This window comes from Saccopteryx bilineata, chromosome 4 (genome assembly GCF_036850765.1).
Source record: "Saccopteryx bilineata isolate mSacBil1 chromosome 4, mSacBil1_pri_phased_curated, whole genome shotgun sequence".
In the NCBI taxonomy this organism is placed as follows: domain Eukaryota; kingdom Metazoa; phylum Chordata; class Mammalia; order Chiroptera; family Emballonuridae; genus Saccopteryx; species Saccopteryx bilineata.
In genome coordinates, this window is record NC_089493.1 from 127,262,753 (window position 1) to 127,282,406 (window position 19,654).

The 19,654-nt window shown below is 39.0% G+C and overlaps 1 protein-coding gene across 5 annotated transcripts in view; it reads right to left on the bottom strand.

The window, feature by feature from the left end:
* Positions 1–19,654, bottom strand: part of MYO9A (myosin IXA) — a 290,547-nt gene that overhangs the window by 84,218 nt on the left and 186,675 nt on the right. For all 5 annotated transcript variants that reach the window (XM_066277973.1, XM_066277974.1, XM_066277975.1 and 2 more), the window contains 7 exons: positions 16,923–17,045; positions 16,602–16,682; positions 13,946–14,056; positions 12,796–12,918; positions 9,319–9,468; positions 8,205–8,524; positions 4,492–6,078 (listed from right to left, as the gene is read on the bottom strand). In XM_066277973.1, coding sequence (XP_066134070.1) covers positions 4,492–6,078; positions 8,205–8,524; positions 9,319–9,468; positions 12,796–12,918; positions 13,946–14,056; positions 16,602–16,682; positions 16,923–17,045 — 2,495 coding nt within the window. The remainder of the gene's footprint in view (positions 1–4,491; positions 6,079–8,204; positions 8,525–9,318; positions 9,469–12,795; positions 12,919–13,945; positions 14,057–16,601; positions 16,683–16,922; positions 17,046–19,654) is intronic.

The window sequence follows — 19,654 nt, forward strand, 5'->3', positions numbered from 1 at the left end:
TCAGGCATAGGCAATGGCTGACCTTATACCTTCTGGGAGATCCCAGAACCAGTGCACCTGGTGGATAGTTTCAACCACAATAGATTACAACCATACCTCCACCATGAGTGACACGCTCAAGAAGCAAACTGGGTGAACACCAGAGCCCCACTGAAGCCCGTCCTGCTCCACAAAGTTGACTCCTTCACAAAGCTCCTCCAATGTAGTCGCAGCCAGTCTTCAAAGCTAAGCGGCCTGGGGGTCAACCCCTCCTAGTGATACCAACAGTGCACACGACCAGCTCAAGTGACTGGGGAGGTTGTGCCACGGGGGCACACAGTACACCTACAACATAAAGCTGCTCTACCAAGTACAGGAGACATAGCAGCTCTACATAATACATAGAAACAAACACAGGGAACCAGCTGGAATGATGAGACAAAGAAACATGTCCCAAATGAAAGAACAGGAGAAATCTCCAGAAAATGAACTAAACAAAATGGTGGCAGATTATCTATCAGATATGGAGTTCAAAACACTGCTCATAACGATGCTCAAGGAACTTAGTAAGAACCTCAACAAAGAAATAATAAGCACACACACAAAAAAAATAGTAACCATAAAAAGGAACCAGTGAGAAGTGAAGAATACATTAACTGAAATGAAGAATAATTTACAGGAAATCAACTGCAGAGTAGATGAAGCTGATAATCAAATCAGCTATTTGGAATAAAAGGAGGCAAAAACATCCACTCAAATCAGCAAAAAGAAAACAAAAAAATGAAGCTAGTGTAAGGAGCCTCTGGAACAATTTCAAGCATACTAACATTAGCATAATGGGGGTGCCAGAAGGAGAAGAGAGAGAGCAAGAAATTGAAAACCTATTTGAAAAAATAATGACATGAAACTTCCTTAACCTGGTGAAGGAAATAGACATACAAGTTCAGGAATCAAACGGAGTTCCAAACCAGATGAACCCAGAGAGGCCCATACCAAGACACATCATAATTAAAATGCCCAAGGCTAAAGACAAAAAGAGAATCTTAAAAGCAGCAAGAGAGAGAAAGAGAGTTAGTTATCCACAAAGAAGCTCCCAAAAGGCTGTCAGTTAATTTCTCAATAGAAACTTTGCAGGCCAAAAGGGAGTAGTAAGAAATATATACTCAAAGTGATGAAAAGCAAGAACCTACAACCAAGATTAGTTTACTCAGTAAAGTTATCAATTAGAATAGAAGGACGAAGAGTTTTCCAGAAAAGAAAAAGCTAAAAGAGTTCATTACCACCAAACCAGTACAGTGGTCCCTCATCTATCATGGGTTCTTGAACCCCTTGCTATAGGCGAAAATCCACAAAGTAGTGACCTTATATTTAATTATTTATATATTTTTTAAGGCTTTATTTTGATTTAACATTCTTTTAATGTTTTAATTAATATTTTATATTTTTATATTGTTTTTGATTTTTTAGGCTAGAAAATGCTTATTTTATTGCAAAAATAATTAAAATAATAAATATAAAAAAACCTATAGACCACAAAATCCTGCAATATAGTGAAAAATCCATGATACAAAATTAGATATATATAATACAATTTAAAAAACCATGATACAGTGAGACCATGAAAAGTGAACCACAATATAGTGAAGGATGACTATACTACATAAAATGTTAAAGGGTCTTCTTTAAGAAGAAGAGCCTGACCAGGTGGTAGCACAGTGGATAGAGTATTGGCCTGGGACTCTGAGAACCTAGGTTCAAAACCCTGAGGTCGCTGGCTTGAGCGTGGGTTCATCCAACTTGAGTGTGGAGTCGCCAGCTTGAGCATGGGATCATAGACATGGACCCCATGGTATCTGGCTTGAGCCCAAAGGTCACTGGCTTGAGCCCAAGGTCATTGGCTTGAGCTAGGGGTCACCGTCTCAGCTGGAGTTGCTGCCTGGTCAAGGCATGTATGAGAAAGCAATCAACTAAACTGCCACAACCACGAATTGATGCTTCTCATCTCTCTCCCTATCCGTCTCTCTTTCTCACTAAAAAAAAAAAAAAAGATAAAAATATAAACAATAAAATGGCAATAAATATACATCTAACAACAAATGAATTAAAAAAACCAAAATAAATGAAGCAAACAGAAACAAACTCACAAATACAGAGAATATTTTGAAGGTTGCCAGAGGGGAGGGGATTGGAAGATAGCTGAAAAAAGGTTGAAGGGATTAGGAAGTACAAATTGATTGTTATAGAATAGTCATGGGGATGTAACATATAGTATAGAGAAGATAGTCAATATGTATAGTGTCAGATGAGTATGAGATTTACCAGGATAATCACTTAGCAAATTATATAATGTCTGACCAGTGGGTTGTACACGTGAAACTAATATAATACTATATGTCAACTGTAATTGAAAAATAAAAAATGTTTAGCCTGACCTATAGTGGCACAGTAGATAAAGTGTCAACCTAGACAGAGAGAGAGAAGGGGGGAGGAGCTGGAAGCATCAACTCCCATATGTGCCTTGACCAGGCAAGCCCAGGGTTTTGAACCGGCAACCTCAGCATTTCCAGGTCGACGCTTTATCCACTGCGCCACCACAGGTCAGGCAGATTACATAGATTCTTTATCTTGAAAAACAAGTAATTCGTAAGTATGACTTTTTTTTTTTTTTTTTTTCCATTTTTCTGAAGCTGGAAACAGGGAGAGACAGTCAGACAGACTCCCGCATGCGCCCGACCGGGATCCACCCGGCACGCCCACCAGGGGCGGTGCTCTGTGCTCTGCCCATCCTGGGCGTCGCCATATTGCGACCAGAGCCACTCTAGCGCCTGAGGCAGAGGCCACAGAGCCATGCCCAGCGCCCGGGCCATCTTTGTTCCAATGGAGCCTTGGCTGCGGGAGGGGAAGAGAGAGACAGAGAGGAAAGCGCGGCGGAGGGGTGGAGAAGCAAATGGGCGCTTCTCCTGTGTGCCCTGGCCGAGAATCGAACCCGGGTCCTCCGCACGCTTGGCCGACGCTCTACCGCTGAGCCAACCGGCCAGGGCAGTATGACTTTTTTTAAAAAATCTACAAGTATGCCTTCTACAAAGCAGATTCTTGGATCCAACAACTCTACACACACACAACACACACACTCAAACACACACAACTCACATCACTAAATCAGAATGACACGAAATAATATCTTTCTAATACTCTGATGAGTTTGTATGCTACACAGAGTTTCTGAACTTCTGGGCAATCTCTAGGCTAATGGGTAGGAATAGGACCTCAATGTGTCCTTTACTCCAGCTACATTTCATAATATTATATAAAAATCCTTAGCAGAAAAACTAAATACAAATGATCTCTCGCCCACATTACAAATTACAGATTTCTATAAAATCTGTATGCAATTTTAAAGACTGAAAGATTAAAAGCTTAGACTATAACAGAAAAAAAATTAGGAGCATTTGAAATCTTGCTTCCTGTCATGTCATCAGCTTGGCTCAAATAAACTCATAAAAATTTTAAAAAGTTATTTGTTAATATGAAATTTAATTTTTTAACCCTAAGATACAGCCCTCCTTTCAATGATATTCTCCCAGAAGAAATGAAAGAATTCCCTGTATACAAAGACTTAATATATATACCTTAAATTTTATCAAATTTTTTTTGCCACTTAAAAAATGCTTTTTTTCTGTGGCTATCATTAGTTAAGAAAACTTAAAAGGATAAAGATCTTCCACTTGTATGAGATAACTAATGTAGTCACTCTTAGAAAGTGAAAGAAGAGCAGTGGTTATCAGGGGTTTGGAGTAAGAGAAAAGGGTTGTACAATGGGGAATAGAGTTTGTTTTTGCAAGATGAAAAAATTCTAGAGATTTGGTGTACAACAATATGCATATAGTTAACACACTGTACTATACACTAAAAAAGTTAAGAGGGTAATATTTTTTTTAACCACAAAAAAGTATAAATAACTTAATGAAGAACAAAAATAGACCAAGAGCTGTGACAAAGCACATTAACTTTAAAGCCTGACACTAATATGCTTGGACTGCTACACCTAACAGCTCTAACAAAGCCAGCATTTGTTGAATGCCTACTATGTTTACTGGCACAGGATGGCCCTTAAATGCTTTCTCGCTTAATGGGAAGAAACCAAAAACTGCTATCTGTGCTTAGTCAAAGATTCTTAGGGTATAATTATATCCAATTTTAAGTGGCTAATGGAGTAAAAATTAGGGAACTTTTACACAGACCAAATGGTTAGTTTGAGTAGCATCCACACAAATTGTTGAGGCAGATCATAAACTCTTAAATGCCTGGTTTTGTTACCTTCCACAGATTGAGATTTTTAAAAATTAAAGGAAAGAACTTTCCACTGGCAAAAAGATAATGACTTGCTTTACTGTGATATCCACTTTGCTGCAGTGGTCTGGAACTGAACCCTCAATCTCGCTGAGGTTTACCTGTAAAATTGTCCAGAAAGTTTCCCATATATACATAACAATAAACAAACATTTCACTTACAGGGAATTACTCTTATTTTCCTTTGGTGTGAAGAAAATAGTGTTAGTAGTTCCATCTCTGGTAGAGTCATTAGATTTGTGGCCATAAGACTGAGTCGGCCTGAAGTGTTCCCTTTTTGAAATATTATTAGAGAGTTTACAGGCAACATTCCGTTGGGTGCACATTCTGTCTGTCTTAGATAATTCACTGATGGAACTAGATTGGCATGGGCCTCCTCTTTCAAAGAACAGGGTGACAGGTCGATGCTTCAGGGGTAAGTGAGCAGAGGAACTGTCCTTTGGGGTAAGAGCTGCATCTTTTACAGTTACTGATGGAGGCCCAAGAACACTGGATTTTTCCTTATCTGGGGTATTCAGAATGAGGGCAGAGGATGGCCTCTCCCCTCTGTGCTTTGATTGATGAGAAGATGCCGGGAAAGACTCCCCAGTTAACGGCTTTTCTGTGGTCTTGAAGGCTTTACGCTCCCTCTCTAGAATATCTGTTTGCTGGCGAATCTGTTCCATCATCTCTTTCTCATTCTGCTGCTGCAACTGCTTTTGCCTTTCTTCCTTCTCAGTGTTCAGCTTTTCCAACTTCTTTAGCACAGTATTAGAAGAATCTGTACTGAAAGGAGTAACAGCCTGGTTTTCTCCTGAGAAGGGATACTTTCTGGCTTCCCTATTGATATCCAAAGTAAGAGCTGAAAGTGTTTCTCCACTTTCCATGAGTTTGTTTCTCTGGATACTTGTGTCTGGTTGGGAACTGGTTTTCAGTGGGTCTTGTTGGGGAATATAAAAAAATGTAGGCAGACTGCTGGAAATAAAGGAGTCTCTCAGCTGTGGCCTACAGGTAATAGATTCAGAACTGCAAACTTGTTTTTCCTTCATAGTCCCATTCTGCCAATGCACTGAGTCAGAAAGTGGTTCCCTGGGAATCACTGTACAATTAGTCTCACTTGAGGCACTGAGGACATTGTCCTTTGCGTCACACTTCTGACTGTTAGATATCTTAGGTGATAGAAACTGCAAGTCTCTGTCATCGAAAATGATGGTCTCAAGTTTGCCCTTTTGGCTTTCCTCACAACTCAGAAGTTCCAAGCTTCCTTGAGAGCTTTCACTGTCAGGTGTACCCTGTGGAGACGGAAGTCCCTCAGGCATCAGCTCTGTAGACCATCTGCGTTCTTCTGAAGGAGACACACCACCAAGAGAACGAACTTTCAGCAACTCTAAGCTAAAAATGGCTTGTTCTAATTCTCGCATTCTCCGACTTTCTCTTTTGGCCCGACCTACTTTCTTCTGGTGGAGATCCTCCAAGGACTTGGGTCTCTCTCTTACAACCACATCTTCCTGCAAGTCCACACCACTCTGGCTTCGAGCTCTCTCCTGTAGCTTGTCTGGGAACTCCTTCAAGCAGTCCAGTGAACTAATTCGATTACTCTCGATCACAGATTTACATTCTTCTATGGCTTTTACTCTGCTGTCAAAGGAACAATCCTCCCATTCTGAAGGGTCTGAACCCTGAATTATCAGGGCTCCATATGGCTCAACATTCATTAATCCAAGTTCTAGTTTTGCTTCTCTTAGTCTTTGTTCTTTTAAAGCTTTAAATCTATATAAAAATAGAAAAAAAAGTAGGATAGAGATGTCTCTTGGTTACCAATGAAGATAATCATTTACTGAAAATTTAAGGAAAAAAATGGAACATCTTAACATTTCCTTTTTATTATACCTAGGTGTTTTGCAAACTAACATCGATACACATTTAATAGTTCTGTTTCCATGAGTGAGGTTATTTTCATTAAGTTCATTATTCCTAATTGGGCATTCAACTCAAAAAAATAAATCAGAAATAAAGCTCTCATTTGATAATATTCTTATTTTAAGGTAAATCTTAAAATGAAAGTAAAGTTTTCTAAAGGTAAAGACAATTAAATATTGCCAATTTTTAAAGATTCAATCTAATGTAAAAGTTAATTCTTAGCAATATAACCATAGACCAGTGGTTCTCAAAGTGTGCTCCAGAGCGCACTGGTGCGCCCTAGATTTCCAGGTACGCCCTATGGTATTCCAGAGAAATATGTGCCTGTTGGGGACCAAAAAACCAACAGGGATTTGGGAGTTTAGATTTTTGGGGGACAGAGGTGTGGGGAATTGGCTGTAAGCTGACAGTCTGCCCAACCCCTCACCTCACTTGCCTGATTAGGTTGCAAAAGGCTGTTAAGCTGTGGTGCTAGATTGTTTACACTAACTCCCATGTTCCCCAGAAAGACTGGAGGCAAGTTTCTTCTATCCTTTGTTTGGTGTAAAGTTAAGATGATATGTATGGTGGGGGTTTTCTGCACTTGGTAAAATTCTTGGGTTGCCTTGGAAACATAATCAGAGACAACTGATTTGCTAATGGCCCAAGATGAGGTTTTTGGGCGTGCTTTGTTATTCCAAGCAGCAATTACAGCCCCCCCCCAATATCCTTTTAATTCCACACTGTTCCCACTCAGGACCTGGAATTACTAGTTGTGCTGGCTCACGGCATGTGCCCAGATATAAAATAGTTACAGAAAGACTGCTCTTTTTGTTAACACATCATTATTATATTTATTATTAACACATCATTATATTATTTTTAGATAAATACACCCAAATAAAATGAATAGATTTCTCAAAAAGAAGTGTGATATTGAAGAATCTGGTTCTGGAAGTGAGCAAAAGTTAAGTGTAAATAAAATAGGACTTGAAGGCTAATGGGCAGAATTTAATTTATAGCATTTTCTATCACTTAACACTGAACAATACGACTGGATTAAAAACCCATTCATGGAAGCTTCAAGTGATTTTGGTTTAACATTAACAGAAGAAGAAGAACTGGCAGCTATATCCACTGATTGTGGATTGATAAGTAAACAAAAGGAATTGTCTCTTGAAGCCTTTTGGATTTCTATAAAAGAAGAATATGTGGCAATATCTAAAAAAGCTTTGAACATTTTACTACAATTTTCAACATCCTATTTATATGAATTTGGATTTTCTACCCTCAATACAATTAAGAGTAAAAAGAGAGGAATTCTTCAATGTATTGACAAGGAAATGAAAGTTTGCCTTTCAAATATATGCCCAAACAATGAAGAAATCACTAGGACACATCAGGCTCATGTTTCTCATAAACACAAGAATAAAAAAACTTAACACATTTGTGCTGGGACCTGCCGAATTTACTAATATCTTACTAAGAATATATCTATATATATATAAAGATAACTTTTTTGTCATTTTTTTATTTTTAACCCTTTTACGAATTCTAAAAAGCATAACTCAAAAAATATAGCATAAAAATGTTTTTTAATGTCAGAATAAATTTATTTCATTTAATTACCATAAAAGCACACTTGGACTTTATATTTTTTCCTTTAATATTTGACTTAATTGTTATAACATATTTCTCAGAAATTTTTATATAGTGCACCTACAGATATTTGCAGGATTTTAAATGCACCCTGACATCAAAAAGTTTGAGAACCACTGCCATAGGCTATGTAGGTTTTTCAATCCAATTTAATTCAATAAATACTTATTTAGCTTCTATTATAGGCCATACGATATAGTTTAAAATTGTTTGGAGTATCACAGTTTTGTGGAGAAGATAAATTCTACATCACCAATTCTAATAAAACTTCAGCAAATGTTAGAACACAGGTATAAACAACAGTCTTGAGCAGAGAGAACTATTATAACAAAGATTACCTTTGTCTTGCTCTGAATCCTCTACATATGGACTGCAAAAGAATGATGTTGTTCCTCTGTTCTTGATACCGCTTCCTTTCCCTGTAGCCTTTCCACCTGGCCTGTATACACAGAGCAGCTGAGTGCCTCCGCCTGCAGTGCTCCCTCCAGCTGTGCTGGATGAGGAGGGCTGCAGCCTGGAGCTCCAGGTACCGCTGCCTCCCTCTGTGAGCACGCCAGGAGGCCTGTAGAAGCCTGGCAGCATGAGTCTGAACAGAAGCATCCTTTTGCACAGCTATATCTCTGATTTGCTTCTGATTTAGGTAATTCCTCCAGAATCGCTGTGAGGAAGAAAAAATAACAGAAACTATTGTCATATCTTATACACATTTTCAATGAAAAAGAAAAAAAGAATCAATTTTTGATGTCATAATTAGTGACTAACCAGCTAAATTGTGGATGATTTTAAAAAGTTTTCTTTTAGAGATATTCTTGGTTAAAACAACTATTTTAGATAATATAACCTCAATAAAATTTATTATAAAACTTAATATTTAAGATTTTAATGCTTTCATGCCCTACAAATTAATTTTAACAAATTACAATTATTCTTACATAAATTGGGTTTAAGTTCAACATTAATACATTTCAAAACCTAATATATTAAAGATTTTCTTGCACAAACAGAAAATGTCCTGTGAAAACAGCTATCATATAAATTGATAAAGGAGAAAATAAAATAGATAAATGCAAAATAAGGTACCTATAAACCAAGATGAGTATATTAACAACAATGTATGTATAACTCTCAAATATCAGAGAACTATAAATAAAACTATGTCAACAAAAATTAAAACACATAGTTCCTTTGCCCCAATTATACCTCACAAGCCACTATAACTATAAATTCATTTTAATTCAAATTCAATTCCATCAGTATTTATTAATAGTCTATTATTATATGCCACGTAATCTTTTCAGTGTATCAACATTTCAAAACTGACTATGACACTGTCTCATTTCTGAAGAAGTTTACATTCTTATTTACATGTTTCACAGTAAAATAGTTCTAGTTACTAAAACAAAGGTCGAATAAACTAGCCAATCTCATTGCAAGGAACTCTCTGCCTCCCACCTGGATGGTGACTGCAGCCTGTCTCAGGTGGAGGAAGTGTTGCCTGCACAGCAGGACCCTGAACCAGCGCTGCAGCAGTGTGATCCTGCGGAGCACCTCCTGGTGAAGCAGACCCTGCAGGTGCTGTCGCTCCTGCTCCTTTAGGAACACCTGCCAGAAGGAAGACAGGTGAAAAATACAGTTTAAGAGGAAATGAGGCATTTATTTCATGAATAAGCCCCTCTGTGCTAAGCATCTTTAGAGAAGAACAAATACAGTGGCAGATGTATAAAAGCAGTACTGATAAATAACTCCATCAATTTATTCAAAGTCCTCATTCTCAAAATGCAGACATCAGACTAGAGACAGGGAGACAAGAAGGTGCACACGGGCACTAAAGGTCAGTGCCAGAGACTATAATACACTAGTCCCTTGGAAAATTTACAACCTTCGTGAGCCAACGTGCTATTGGTAGTATGTCATATTTTTCAAGGATGTTAAAGTAGGGGCAAAAACTTGAGAACTACAAATCTTCAAGTTTCATCATTACATGAATTAAACAATAATAAATCTTTTTGAAAAACAGTATACATCAAAGACTTTTCACTGCCCAAAGCTATTAATCAGTTCACTTATTTACTCCTTCATTCCATTAAAAACTCTGTAGGAATTGAGGCAATATAAGGATATCTTAGAATGGTCCCTAGGAAATAGCTTTTGCACTCACCTTTTAAAGCGGGTAAATATTAAAACCTGTATATATTTAAGGTATGTAACATAAATGTATTGATGTATATATACATTGTAATAAGATTACCATAACCTAATTAATATATCTATCAACGCCCATTTTTATCAAAAATAAAAAAACAGGCCCTGGCCGGTTGGCTCAGTGGTAGAGCGTCGGCCTGGCGTGTGAAAGTCCGGGGTTCGATTCCCGGCCAGGGTACACAGGAGAAACGCCCATCTGCTTCTCCACCCCTCCCCCTCTCCTTCCTCTCTGTCTCTCTCTGCCCCTCCTGCAGCCAAGCCTCCATTGGAGCAAAAGATGGCCCAGGCACTGGGGATGGCTCCTTGGCCTCTGCCCCAGGCGCTAGAGTGGCTCTGGTCATGACAGAGCGATGCCCTGGAGGGGCAGAGCATCACCCCCTGGTGGGCGTGCGGTGGATCCCGGTCGGGCGCATGCGGGAGTCTGTCTGACTGCCTCCCCGTTTCCAGCTTCAGAAAAATTAAAAAAAAAATTTTTTTTTCAAAACCACACAGAGGTCCTGGCTAGTTTGCTCAGTGGTAGAGCGTCGGCCTGGCATGCAGGAGTCCCCGGTTTGATTCCCGGCCAGGGCACACAGGAGAAGTGCCCATCTGCTTCTCCACCCCTCCCCCTCTCCTTCCTCTCTGTCTCTCTCTTCCCCTCCCACAGCCAAGGCTCCATTGGAGCAAAGTTGGCCCGGGAGCTGAGGATGGCTCTGTGGCCTCTGCCTCAGGCGCTAGAATGGCATCGGTTGCGGCAGAGCCATGCCTAGAATGGGCAGAGCATCGCCCCCTGGTGGGCATGCCAGGTGGATCCCGGTCAGCCAGGCGCATGCGGGAGTCTGTCTGACTGCCTCCCCGTTTCCAACTTCAGAAAAACACAAAAAGTAAAAAAAACAAACAACAAAAAAAACCACACTGATATTTAGATACCCAAAGAGGGAAACAGTAAACTAATAAGGACAAGAGACAGAGGACCACCCCCCTGAGCAAAACAAGAGTTGGAAATAATGATAAAGGCACATACAGGGGACAATGAAACAATCTTCATAATGAAGATATTAAATAATGTAAAATCACAATTGAAGGTTCTTGAAAAAGAGAAAAATGTTTGCATGAGGTTATCAGCAGATAATTACTAAGCAGGAAGTCAACATAAAGAAATAAGATTAAGATGATGATTTCGAGTAGAGTGAGTTAAACAGAATGACAAATAAACTGGAACTAGTCATGGAATCTGTTCACTGTAAGGGAAGTAAAATATAAGTGAGAGGTAAAGAAATAGAACTAATATAAAAGCAGTAGCAATGGAGAAAAAGGGAGCATTATAACAATCATTTGTAGGAAAAAAAGAAACAGTTTTGAAAAAGGATTCAACCAAAGGGAAAACAAATATGATTATGGTTTCCAGACTAGGCAGCAAGAAAAAGTGTGACAGAAAGAACAGCTGACAAATTAAGGATAGTCAGAAAATCAGGATAAGGCAAGCAGAGTTGGAAAAGACAGTAGAGCACTAAGGAGACATGAGTTTAGGCAGGTAAAATTATAAGAAAACCTAGAGAACTGGCTAGAAGCGTTTTTGTTTGTTTGTTTGTTTTTATTTTTTTGTATTTTTCTGAAGTTGGAAATGGGGAGGCAGTCAGACAGACTCCCGCATGCGCCCCACCGGGATCTACCCAGCACACCCACCAGGGGGGAATGCTCTGCCCATCTGGGGCGTCGCTCTGTTGCAACCAGAGCCATTCTAGCACCTGAGGCGAAGCCATGGAGCCATCCTTAGCACCCGGGCTAACTTTTGTTCCAATGGAGCCTTGGCTGTGGGAGGGGAAGAGACAGACAGAGAGGAAGGAGAGGGGGACGGATGGAGAAGCACATGGGCGCTTCTCCTGTGTGCCCTGGCCGGGAATCGAACCCAGGACTCCTGCATGCCAGGCCGATGCTCTACTACTGAGTCAACCGGCCAGGGCCTAGAGCGTTTTAATATTGATTATACTATTAAGTAAAAAATCTTTGCTTAACCACCCTGGCCAGATAGAGCCAGTTAGAGCATCATCCCGAGCGCAAAGGTTGCCAGTTTGATCCCCAGTCAAAGCACACACAGAAACAGCTCGATGTTCCTCTCTCTCTCTTTCCCCTTCTTCCTCTCTCACTAAAATCAATCAATAAATTTTTTTTTAAATGTCTACCCTGACCAGGAGGTGGCACAGTGGATAGAGTGGCAGACTGGGATGCAAAGGACCCAGGTTTGAAAACCCAGGTTTGAAACCCGGAGGTCACTGGCTTGAGTGTGGGCTCATCTGGCTTGAGTACAGGCTCACCAGCTTGAGTGCAGGGTCACTGGCTTGAGCATGGGATCACAGGCATGACCCCATGGTTGCTGGCTTGAGCCCAAAGGTCACTGGCTTGAAGCCCAAGGTTGCTGGCTTGAGCAAGGGATCACTCACTCTGCTGTACCTCCTCCCCCCCCAATCAAGGCTCATAGGAGAAAGCAATTCATGAACAACTAAGGTGCTGCAATAAAGAACTGATGCTTCTCATCTCTCTCCCTTCCTGGTTGTCTGTCCCTATCTGTCTCTCTCTCTGACTCTCTCTCTGTCTCTGTCAAAAGAAAAAAGTTTTGGTGGCCTAAACAATTTCCTTATGACAACTGGTAAACTATTTTTTTAAAAAACATTCTCACAGGCAAAGACTGTCATTATTATTTGACACAAAAATACACTCAATTTTGACAAGGGCTGTATATATATTTACCATGCATTTTCCAACTTGGTAATTATCTGGATTGATATTTATTTTCCTGAAGAAATCCTGAATGTTAAACTTGGATGGAATAATATTCCGAGAAAGAAGTACATGAAAGTGGCTTATAAAATCCTGAAAAAAAAAAAAGTCATAAAAGTCACAAGAGAATATGTAAACAAGATTCTAAACTTCAGCTAACTATCCTTTAGTTGATTCTTTTCTCATCCTTTTAAATAGGGTAAAACCAAGGAAGTACTTGTTAACTTAAAATATTACAAAAGGTTAAATTATCATATGGGGTAGGGGAATATAGTGAATTCTACATAGTATTTTGTTATCAAAGGGGAACAGAAGAAGAAAGGAAGGGCAGAAACTAACCATTCCTTTTAAGCTGTATTAAAAACCGAAGAAAAAGTTAATAAACAAGAATCAGAAACTTTTAGCAGAAATGGCAGTTATTATAGGATATAACTAAGAATGAAGCTTTCGTTTCCAGTAACAGCAAAGACTTGTTGGCTGCTGAAAAGCTTCAATGTAATTTCTATGCCCACAGCAGCAGTAGCTGATGAGAATAACTAGAAGCCTTTCTGGCAGCTTCCTGTAAAAGAAAATACTGCTGAGAAAACTTTAGCAAAAAACAAATGGAATCTTCTTTGAACTAGACAGTTCTCAGTGAACTATTTCAATTACTAAAGTAATCAATGTGAAAATTACTATATTATAAGTATATTGAGTATCAGGAAATATTCATATCAAGTTACAACACTCACTAGATTTTATTACAACACAAGCTTAATGAGTTGGTGGCATTCAATGGAAGTGAGTACCTCTTTAATTCTGCATACAAAAGATGAAATAAACAAAGAATTAAGAAAAATAAATAAGTGAGCCTCTAATAAAAAATAAACAAGACAGGAATAATTTACTTGATGTGTATATATATTTAAAGACCACTATAAAAGTATAACCTGGAGGCCTGACCTGTGGTGGCACAGTAAATAAAGCGTCGACCTGGAACACTGAGGTCGCCGGTTCAAAACCCTGGGCTTACCCGGTTAAGGCACATATGGAAGTTGATGCTTCCTGCGTCTCCTCCCTCTCTCTTTCTCTTTCTCTCTCTCTTCTCTAAAATGAATAAATTTAAAAAAAAAAGGATAACCTGGAAAGAGTATTTGCAGCTGTATCCTGACTGGCGAATTCGAACCGTCTCCAGCATCCCAGTATACCGAAGCTGTCTAAGTACCAAAGCATCGTTGAACCTTAATGGCAGCTAACACAAGGAAAATAGAAAAAACCATTAACGTAGAATAACTGAGCTCCAAATTAATGTTTGTCTTATAAGCATTAACTTTTTAATATCTACAAAGAGACTGAAGGTTGTCTGGTTAAAATATAGCAGAGATGACAGGACAATTTTACTTTCCCAGCTGGTAGCTTCAAAAAAGTTCTGACTGCCTGACCCCAGAGACAAAAAGAGAAACTAGGTTTCTAAACTTCTCCAGTTGTAGAGAGAGTACCTTCAAGGCTCAAAAGGAATGTAGCTACCCAGAAAGGAGGCCTCAGAATAGTCACCATAAAATATGTTAACAAGACTAACCTACTTATACATGGTCAAGAGTGTCTGTACTTTTGTGTTGTTTTTTGTTGTTGTTGTTTTAATTCTTGAAGCTGGAAACGGGGAGAGACAGTCAGACAGACTCCCGCATGCGCCCGACCGGGATCCACCCGGCACGCCCACCAGGGGCGACACTCTGCCCACCAGGGGGCGATGCTCTGCCCCTCTGGGGCGTCGCTCTGCCGAGACCAGAGCCACTCTAGCGCCTGGGGCAGTGGCCAAGGAGCCATCCCCAGCACCCGGGCCATCTTTGCTCCAATGGAGCCTTGGCTGCGAGAGGGGAAGAGAGAGACAGAGAGGAAGGAGAGGGGGAGGGGTGGAGAAGCAAATGGGTGCCTCTCCTATGTGCTCTGGCCGGGAATCGAACCCGGGTCCCCTGCACGCCAGGCCGACGCTCCACCGCTGAGCCAACCGGCCAGGGCCTGTACTTTTGTTTTTAATTACAATTTTATCCATTTCTCACTCAGAAACCACCTGCTCCACTTTACCAAATGCCTTGATTAACTGAGAGCTGACAGACTTTTTCTAATGACCAGTACAAGTTTAAGAGTAGTTTATTTCACCTGATCTGTGATGACACAGTGGACAGAGCATCGACTTGGAATGCTCAGGTTTCAGGTTCAAAGCCTGAGGTTACTGGCTTGGACATGGGGTCATCCAGCCAGAAGGCAGGCTTACCACCTTGAGTGCGGGGTTGCAAGCTAGAGTATGGGATCACTGAAATGATCCCATGGTTGCTGACTTGAGTCCAAAGATTGCTGGATTGAGCAAGGGGTCAATGGCTATGTTGGAGACCCTCTCTTTCTCCCCCCCACCCCTGGTCAAAGCACTTATGAGAAGCAATCAATGAACAACTAAAAGTGCTGCAACTATGAATAGATGCTTCTTATCTCTTTCTCTTCCTGTCTGTCTCTCTCTTGCTTTAAAAAAAAAAGTTTATTTCCCTAAATACTTTTTGCTGATGAAACTGGTATGACATTGAAAAACTAGTAATTCCTATAATTGATTTCATCCACAGGCACTGATAGGGAGAAGTTAACAGGAGGTAGTCACTGCTCACTAGTCCCAATACCTCACTCCTAGGCTTCTCAGCAAGCATGTTTTCAGGCAATAAAAACAAGATGTATATATTTGGAGTTTCTAAGAGTCCTCCCTATTTACTCTAAATACTATTTTCAATGACTCCCTAAGGCAATCCCAAACATTTTCCCTGCAGATAGATGGGGCACACCAGCTGTCAAGGAAAACAAGTCAATGAGCAACTTGTGTTTAATAATAATAATAATAATAATAATAATAATAGACATTTATTTAGTACTTTTCAGTACCCTGAAATACTTCATTAATTGAACTCTTCGTGTAGCAAGGTCTCAATTAATAATCAGGAGTCAAACTTCTATTTACAGAATAAATAAAATGATCTCCTTTTTAGTCACTATAAAAGAATATCTACATTTACTAACCACTAAGTATGGGCTAGGAACATTCTAAGTATGTTACAGGTATTAACTCACATATACTCACAAAACACTATGAGGTCCTGTAAGTACAGTATATTCTTACATGGATGAAAATATTTAAGCCACAGAAAGGTTAATTTGTCTAAAGTCATAAAGCTTGTAAACAGCAGACTTGGATACTTCTTAAGAATCAATAAAGCTGAACATAAGTCCTACACATTTTAGCTGTTCAGCTGAGAACTATTCTTTCCTATGATGAACATAAAGAAAGATGACAAATGTTTATAACACTTATTAGATTAGTTTGCAAAGCTCAAATTAGGGGAACTGTCATAGAAAACAAGGAATCAAGAATGTCCACAGTATCTTCCCTGTTTTACAAAGACACGAATCTCTAAACATGAAAACTGCAAAGTAAACTCTTGAAAAGTGAGAGTGTATATCCAAACAAGAGGGATTAATCTTAGGGTAACAAAAGTGGCGTAAAACTCTTTTTTATGATGGAATTTCAAGAGGTATTTGCTTCTCAAGTTCTAGGAGATGCTAAATCAAGACCATATAAATACCCTACAGGCAGATAAGTGTAAAAAAAGAAAAATACCCATCGAAAATGAACTGAACATCGTTCCCTCCCCCACCTTAAAACAGGTGATAGCTCTTACTCTTACTCTTTTTATAGAGATTTCAAGTTTGGTTTGAAATAAGCTGAGCAAGAAACTATCATTTACAGACTTTTTTACCTTTTCTGAATTAGAGCGAATGCATTTTACAAAATATGGTTCTGCTTGACCAAGTGTCTCCATCAGCTTGTTTAACGAGGCCTGTAATACAAAGCAATATAATGAACATTTTCTTGTATTCCAAACCAGCAACGATTTATAAATATAAAAAATGTCAAAATATGCAAAAACAAGTGGTATCCACAGAAATGGGTTTCTTAAAAGCAAAATGATGTAACAGCAACACTTTTCAGTCACATGAAGCATGCATGTCCCATTCAACTATCCTGCCAATCATTTGAACCTTTCAATATCAACCTTAAAAGTTAAATAGAAAATAACCTGAAACTGAGCACTGATGCTGGGAGGCTTCTTCTTCTTGTGCAAATGAAGAAGAGACTTGGTAATGCGATCCTGAAGGGTCAGTCTTGTCAGGTGCTTTAAAGAATTTACCTCTAGCAAGTGCTGAAAAGAAGAAGGAAAAAATCAAATTCTTCACAAAAAATTAATCTAATAAGAAGAACAAAATTTTAAGCCAGTTTTCATTAGTTCCTATGTATAATGACCAGTGAATACGGGAGATTGATATTCAACCCCCATTCTACCTCCTGCTTTCTTCCTGCAGCTTTCCATCTAAAGAGAAAACGACTTTCCCCAAACTTTCTGGCAGCTTGGGTTCTGAAAGAAATTTAAGTTCATCTATTAAATGCCTATATTCGAAACTGGGCAGGTGTATGAGGCAGAGACCTGGCCAGTAGCCTCTGTCTTTGCTAAAAAGCACACACTAATGCACTCCAGCTCCCTGTCCAGGCACTACTTTCTTGAGGGCTGAGAGGCAGTGTGCAGGCCATTCGTGTTGTCACTGCAACTCAGTAAAGGCTCTACAGTCCTGGAGCCAACAGCTCTAGCAACTTCTTCCTGAACCCTGTGCTAACCTGGATGCAGCAGCTCAGGTTAGCTCTGCACTGCCATTTTAATACTCTGAAACGCTAAAACTGCTAATGATTTTGTAAGTGCCTCTCTTATGTAGACCCTTGCTACATAAAAACATCTATAGTAATTAATTACTGTTACCTGCAGATGAATCCTAACTCACAGAGACAAATTCAATCCCAGGGCTATACCAGATATGCCATGAACACAGAAAAAAGAAAAATACAGTCCTGATCAACCCTCATCCTGATGTACTAATTAGTAATCTTAATAAAATTGAAGTTACACATAAAGCAACTAAAGAATACAAAATAAAATATTAATAAATATGCAGGGGCTTCTCTGGCCAATCAAAAAATTTTATACTATACAGCAGTGAGTTTGTCAATGAAAATAATGTATCTACAGGCCCTGGCCGGTTGGCTCAGCGGTAGAGCGTCGGCCTGGCGTGCGGGGGACCCGGGTTCGATTCCCGGCCAGGGCACATAGGAGAAGCTCCCATTTGCTTCTCCACTCCCCCCCCTTCCTCTCTGTCTCTCTCTTCCCCTCTCGCAGCCAAGGCTCCATTGGAGCAAAGATGGCCCGGGCGCTGGGGAGGCGCTAGAGTGGCTCTGGTCCCGGCAGAGCGTCGCCCCTGGTGGGCGTGCCGGGTGGATCCCGGTCAGGCGCATGCGGGAGTCTGTCTGACTGTCTCTCCCCGTTTCCAGCTTCAGAAAAATACAAAAAAAGAAAATAATGTATCTACACAGATGTACAACTTGTTTTATTGAAAAGATAGTAAAACTTTTATTGTATGAGAAGCACAAGACTGAGTTACAGGCACAACAAATTTAAGTCTAAAAAGTATTAATTTTGACAATATAAACATTAAAATAATAAAAGCTTTTAAGTAGTAATAAATACAATATATATTCAAACAAGTGCAACTAAGAAAAAGAATTTCCAACAATGATAATGACTCGTTACCTGTATGTAAGAAATCCTTTAAAAATACATCTCATAATGAGATCTGAATATTCAATTTGCAAATAAAGTATAAATGACAACATACTGACAATCATTCAGTCTCACAGGCAAAAAATCCTTATTTTATTTTTAAGAGATTTTCTGCACATTAGATTGGCAAACATAATAAAGACCGACAAACATAATAAAGATTGACAAAACCCAACATTCACAAGGATGTGGGAAAATAGGTATATATACTGCTCACAAAAATTAGGATATTTCAAAAAGAATATGAAGCGATAAAAAAAGAAGCATTTGTGTTTGAAAATCAGAAAGGCAAACAAGTCAAAGAAAGTTGTTCAATTATGCAAATGAGATGCAAAACCAACTTTATCTCATTGGTGAAAATACACTATACACAAGGCTGAAAGTACTGGAGTATCTTCCTGTTCCTTGATCCCCGAATTTTTGTAAGCAATGTATATGTACTGTTCTTAGGAACACAAATAAGTATAACCTTCTTGACAAGCAATGTCACTTTTAAGTATTTATTTAAGGAGACTGTCAAACAAGATTTGAATGCTATTTCTGACAATGAACTTCAAAAATTATTAACAAAAATATGAATTTATATGGAATTATTTTCATAAAGTATGCTTCATCCACCCAACTGCGTACTATTTGGCTCATAAAACCACTGTAAATAGAGGGAAAAAGGATAAGGAGAGAAAAAAGAGGGCAAAGAAGGATAAGTGGTGATAGAAGGAGACTTGACTTGGGGTAGAGAACACACAATACAATATACAGTTGATGAATTATAGAATTGTACACCTGAAACCTATATAATTTTATTAACCAATGTCACCCCAATAAATTCATTTAAAAAATAACCCACTGTAAACCTGTTATTTCCTGACATGGAGAAATATTTGCAACTACTATTAACAAAATATAAAACAATAATATATATGTAAAATGGTGTGTGGATGTTGAATTTTGGCGGGTTTTTCCTTTTTTTATTAGCATTTTTTAATTCTCACAAAAAAATTCATTGTACATTACAAAAAAAATTAATTTTACATAACGGTCAAGACTAATCAGAGTAATTGCATAGTCTATCTATAAACTATCAATTATTTTTACCCTAAACACTTTTGAAGTCTAAAATAATTTTTACCCCAAACATTAAAGAT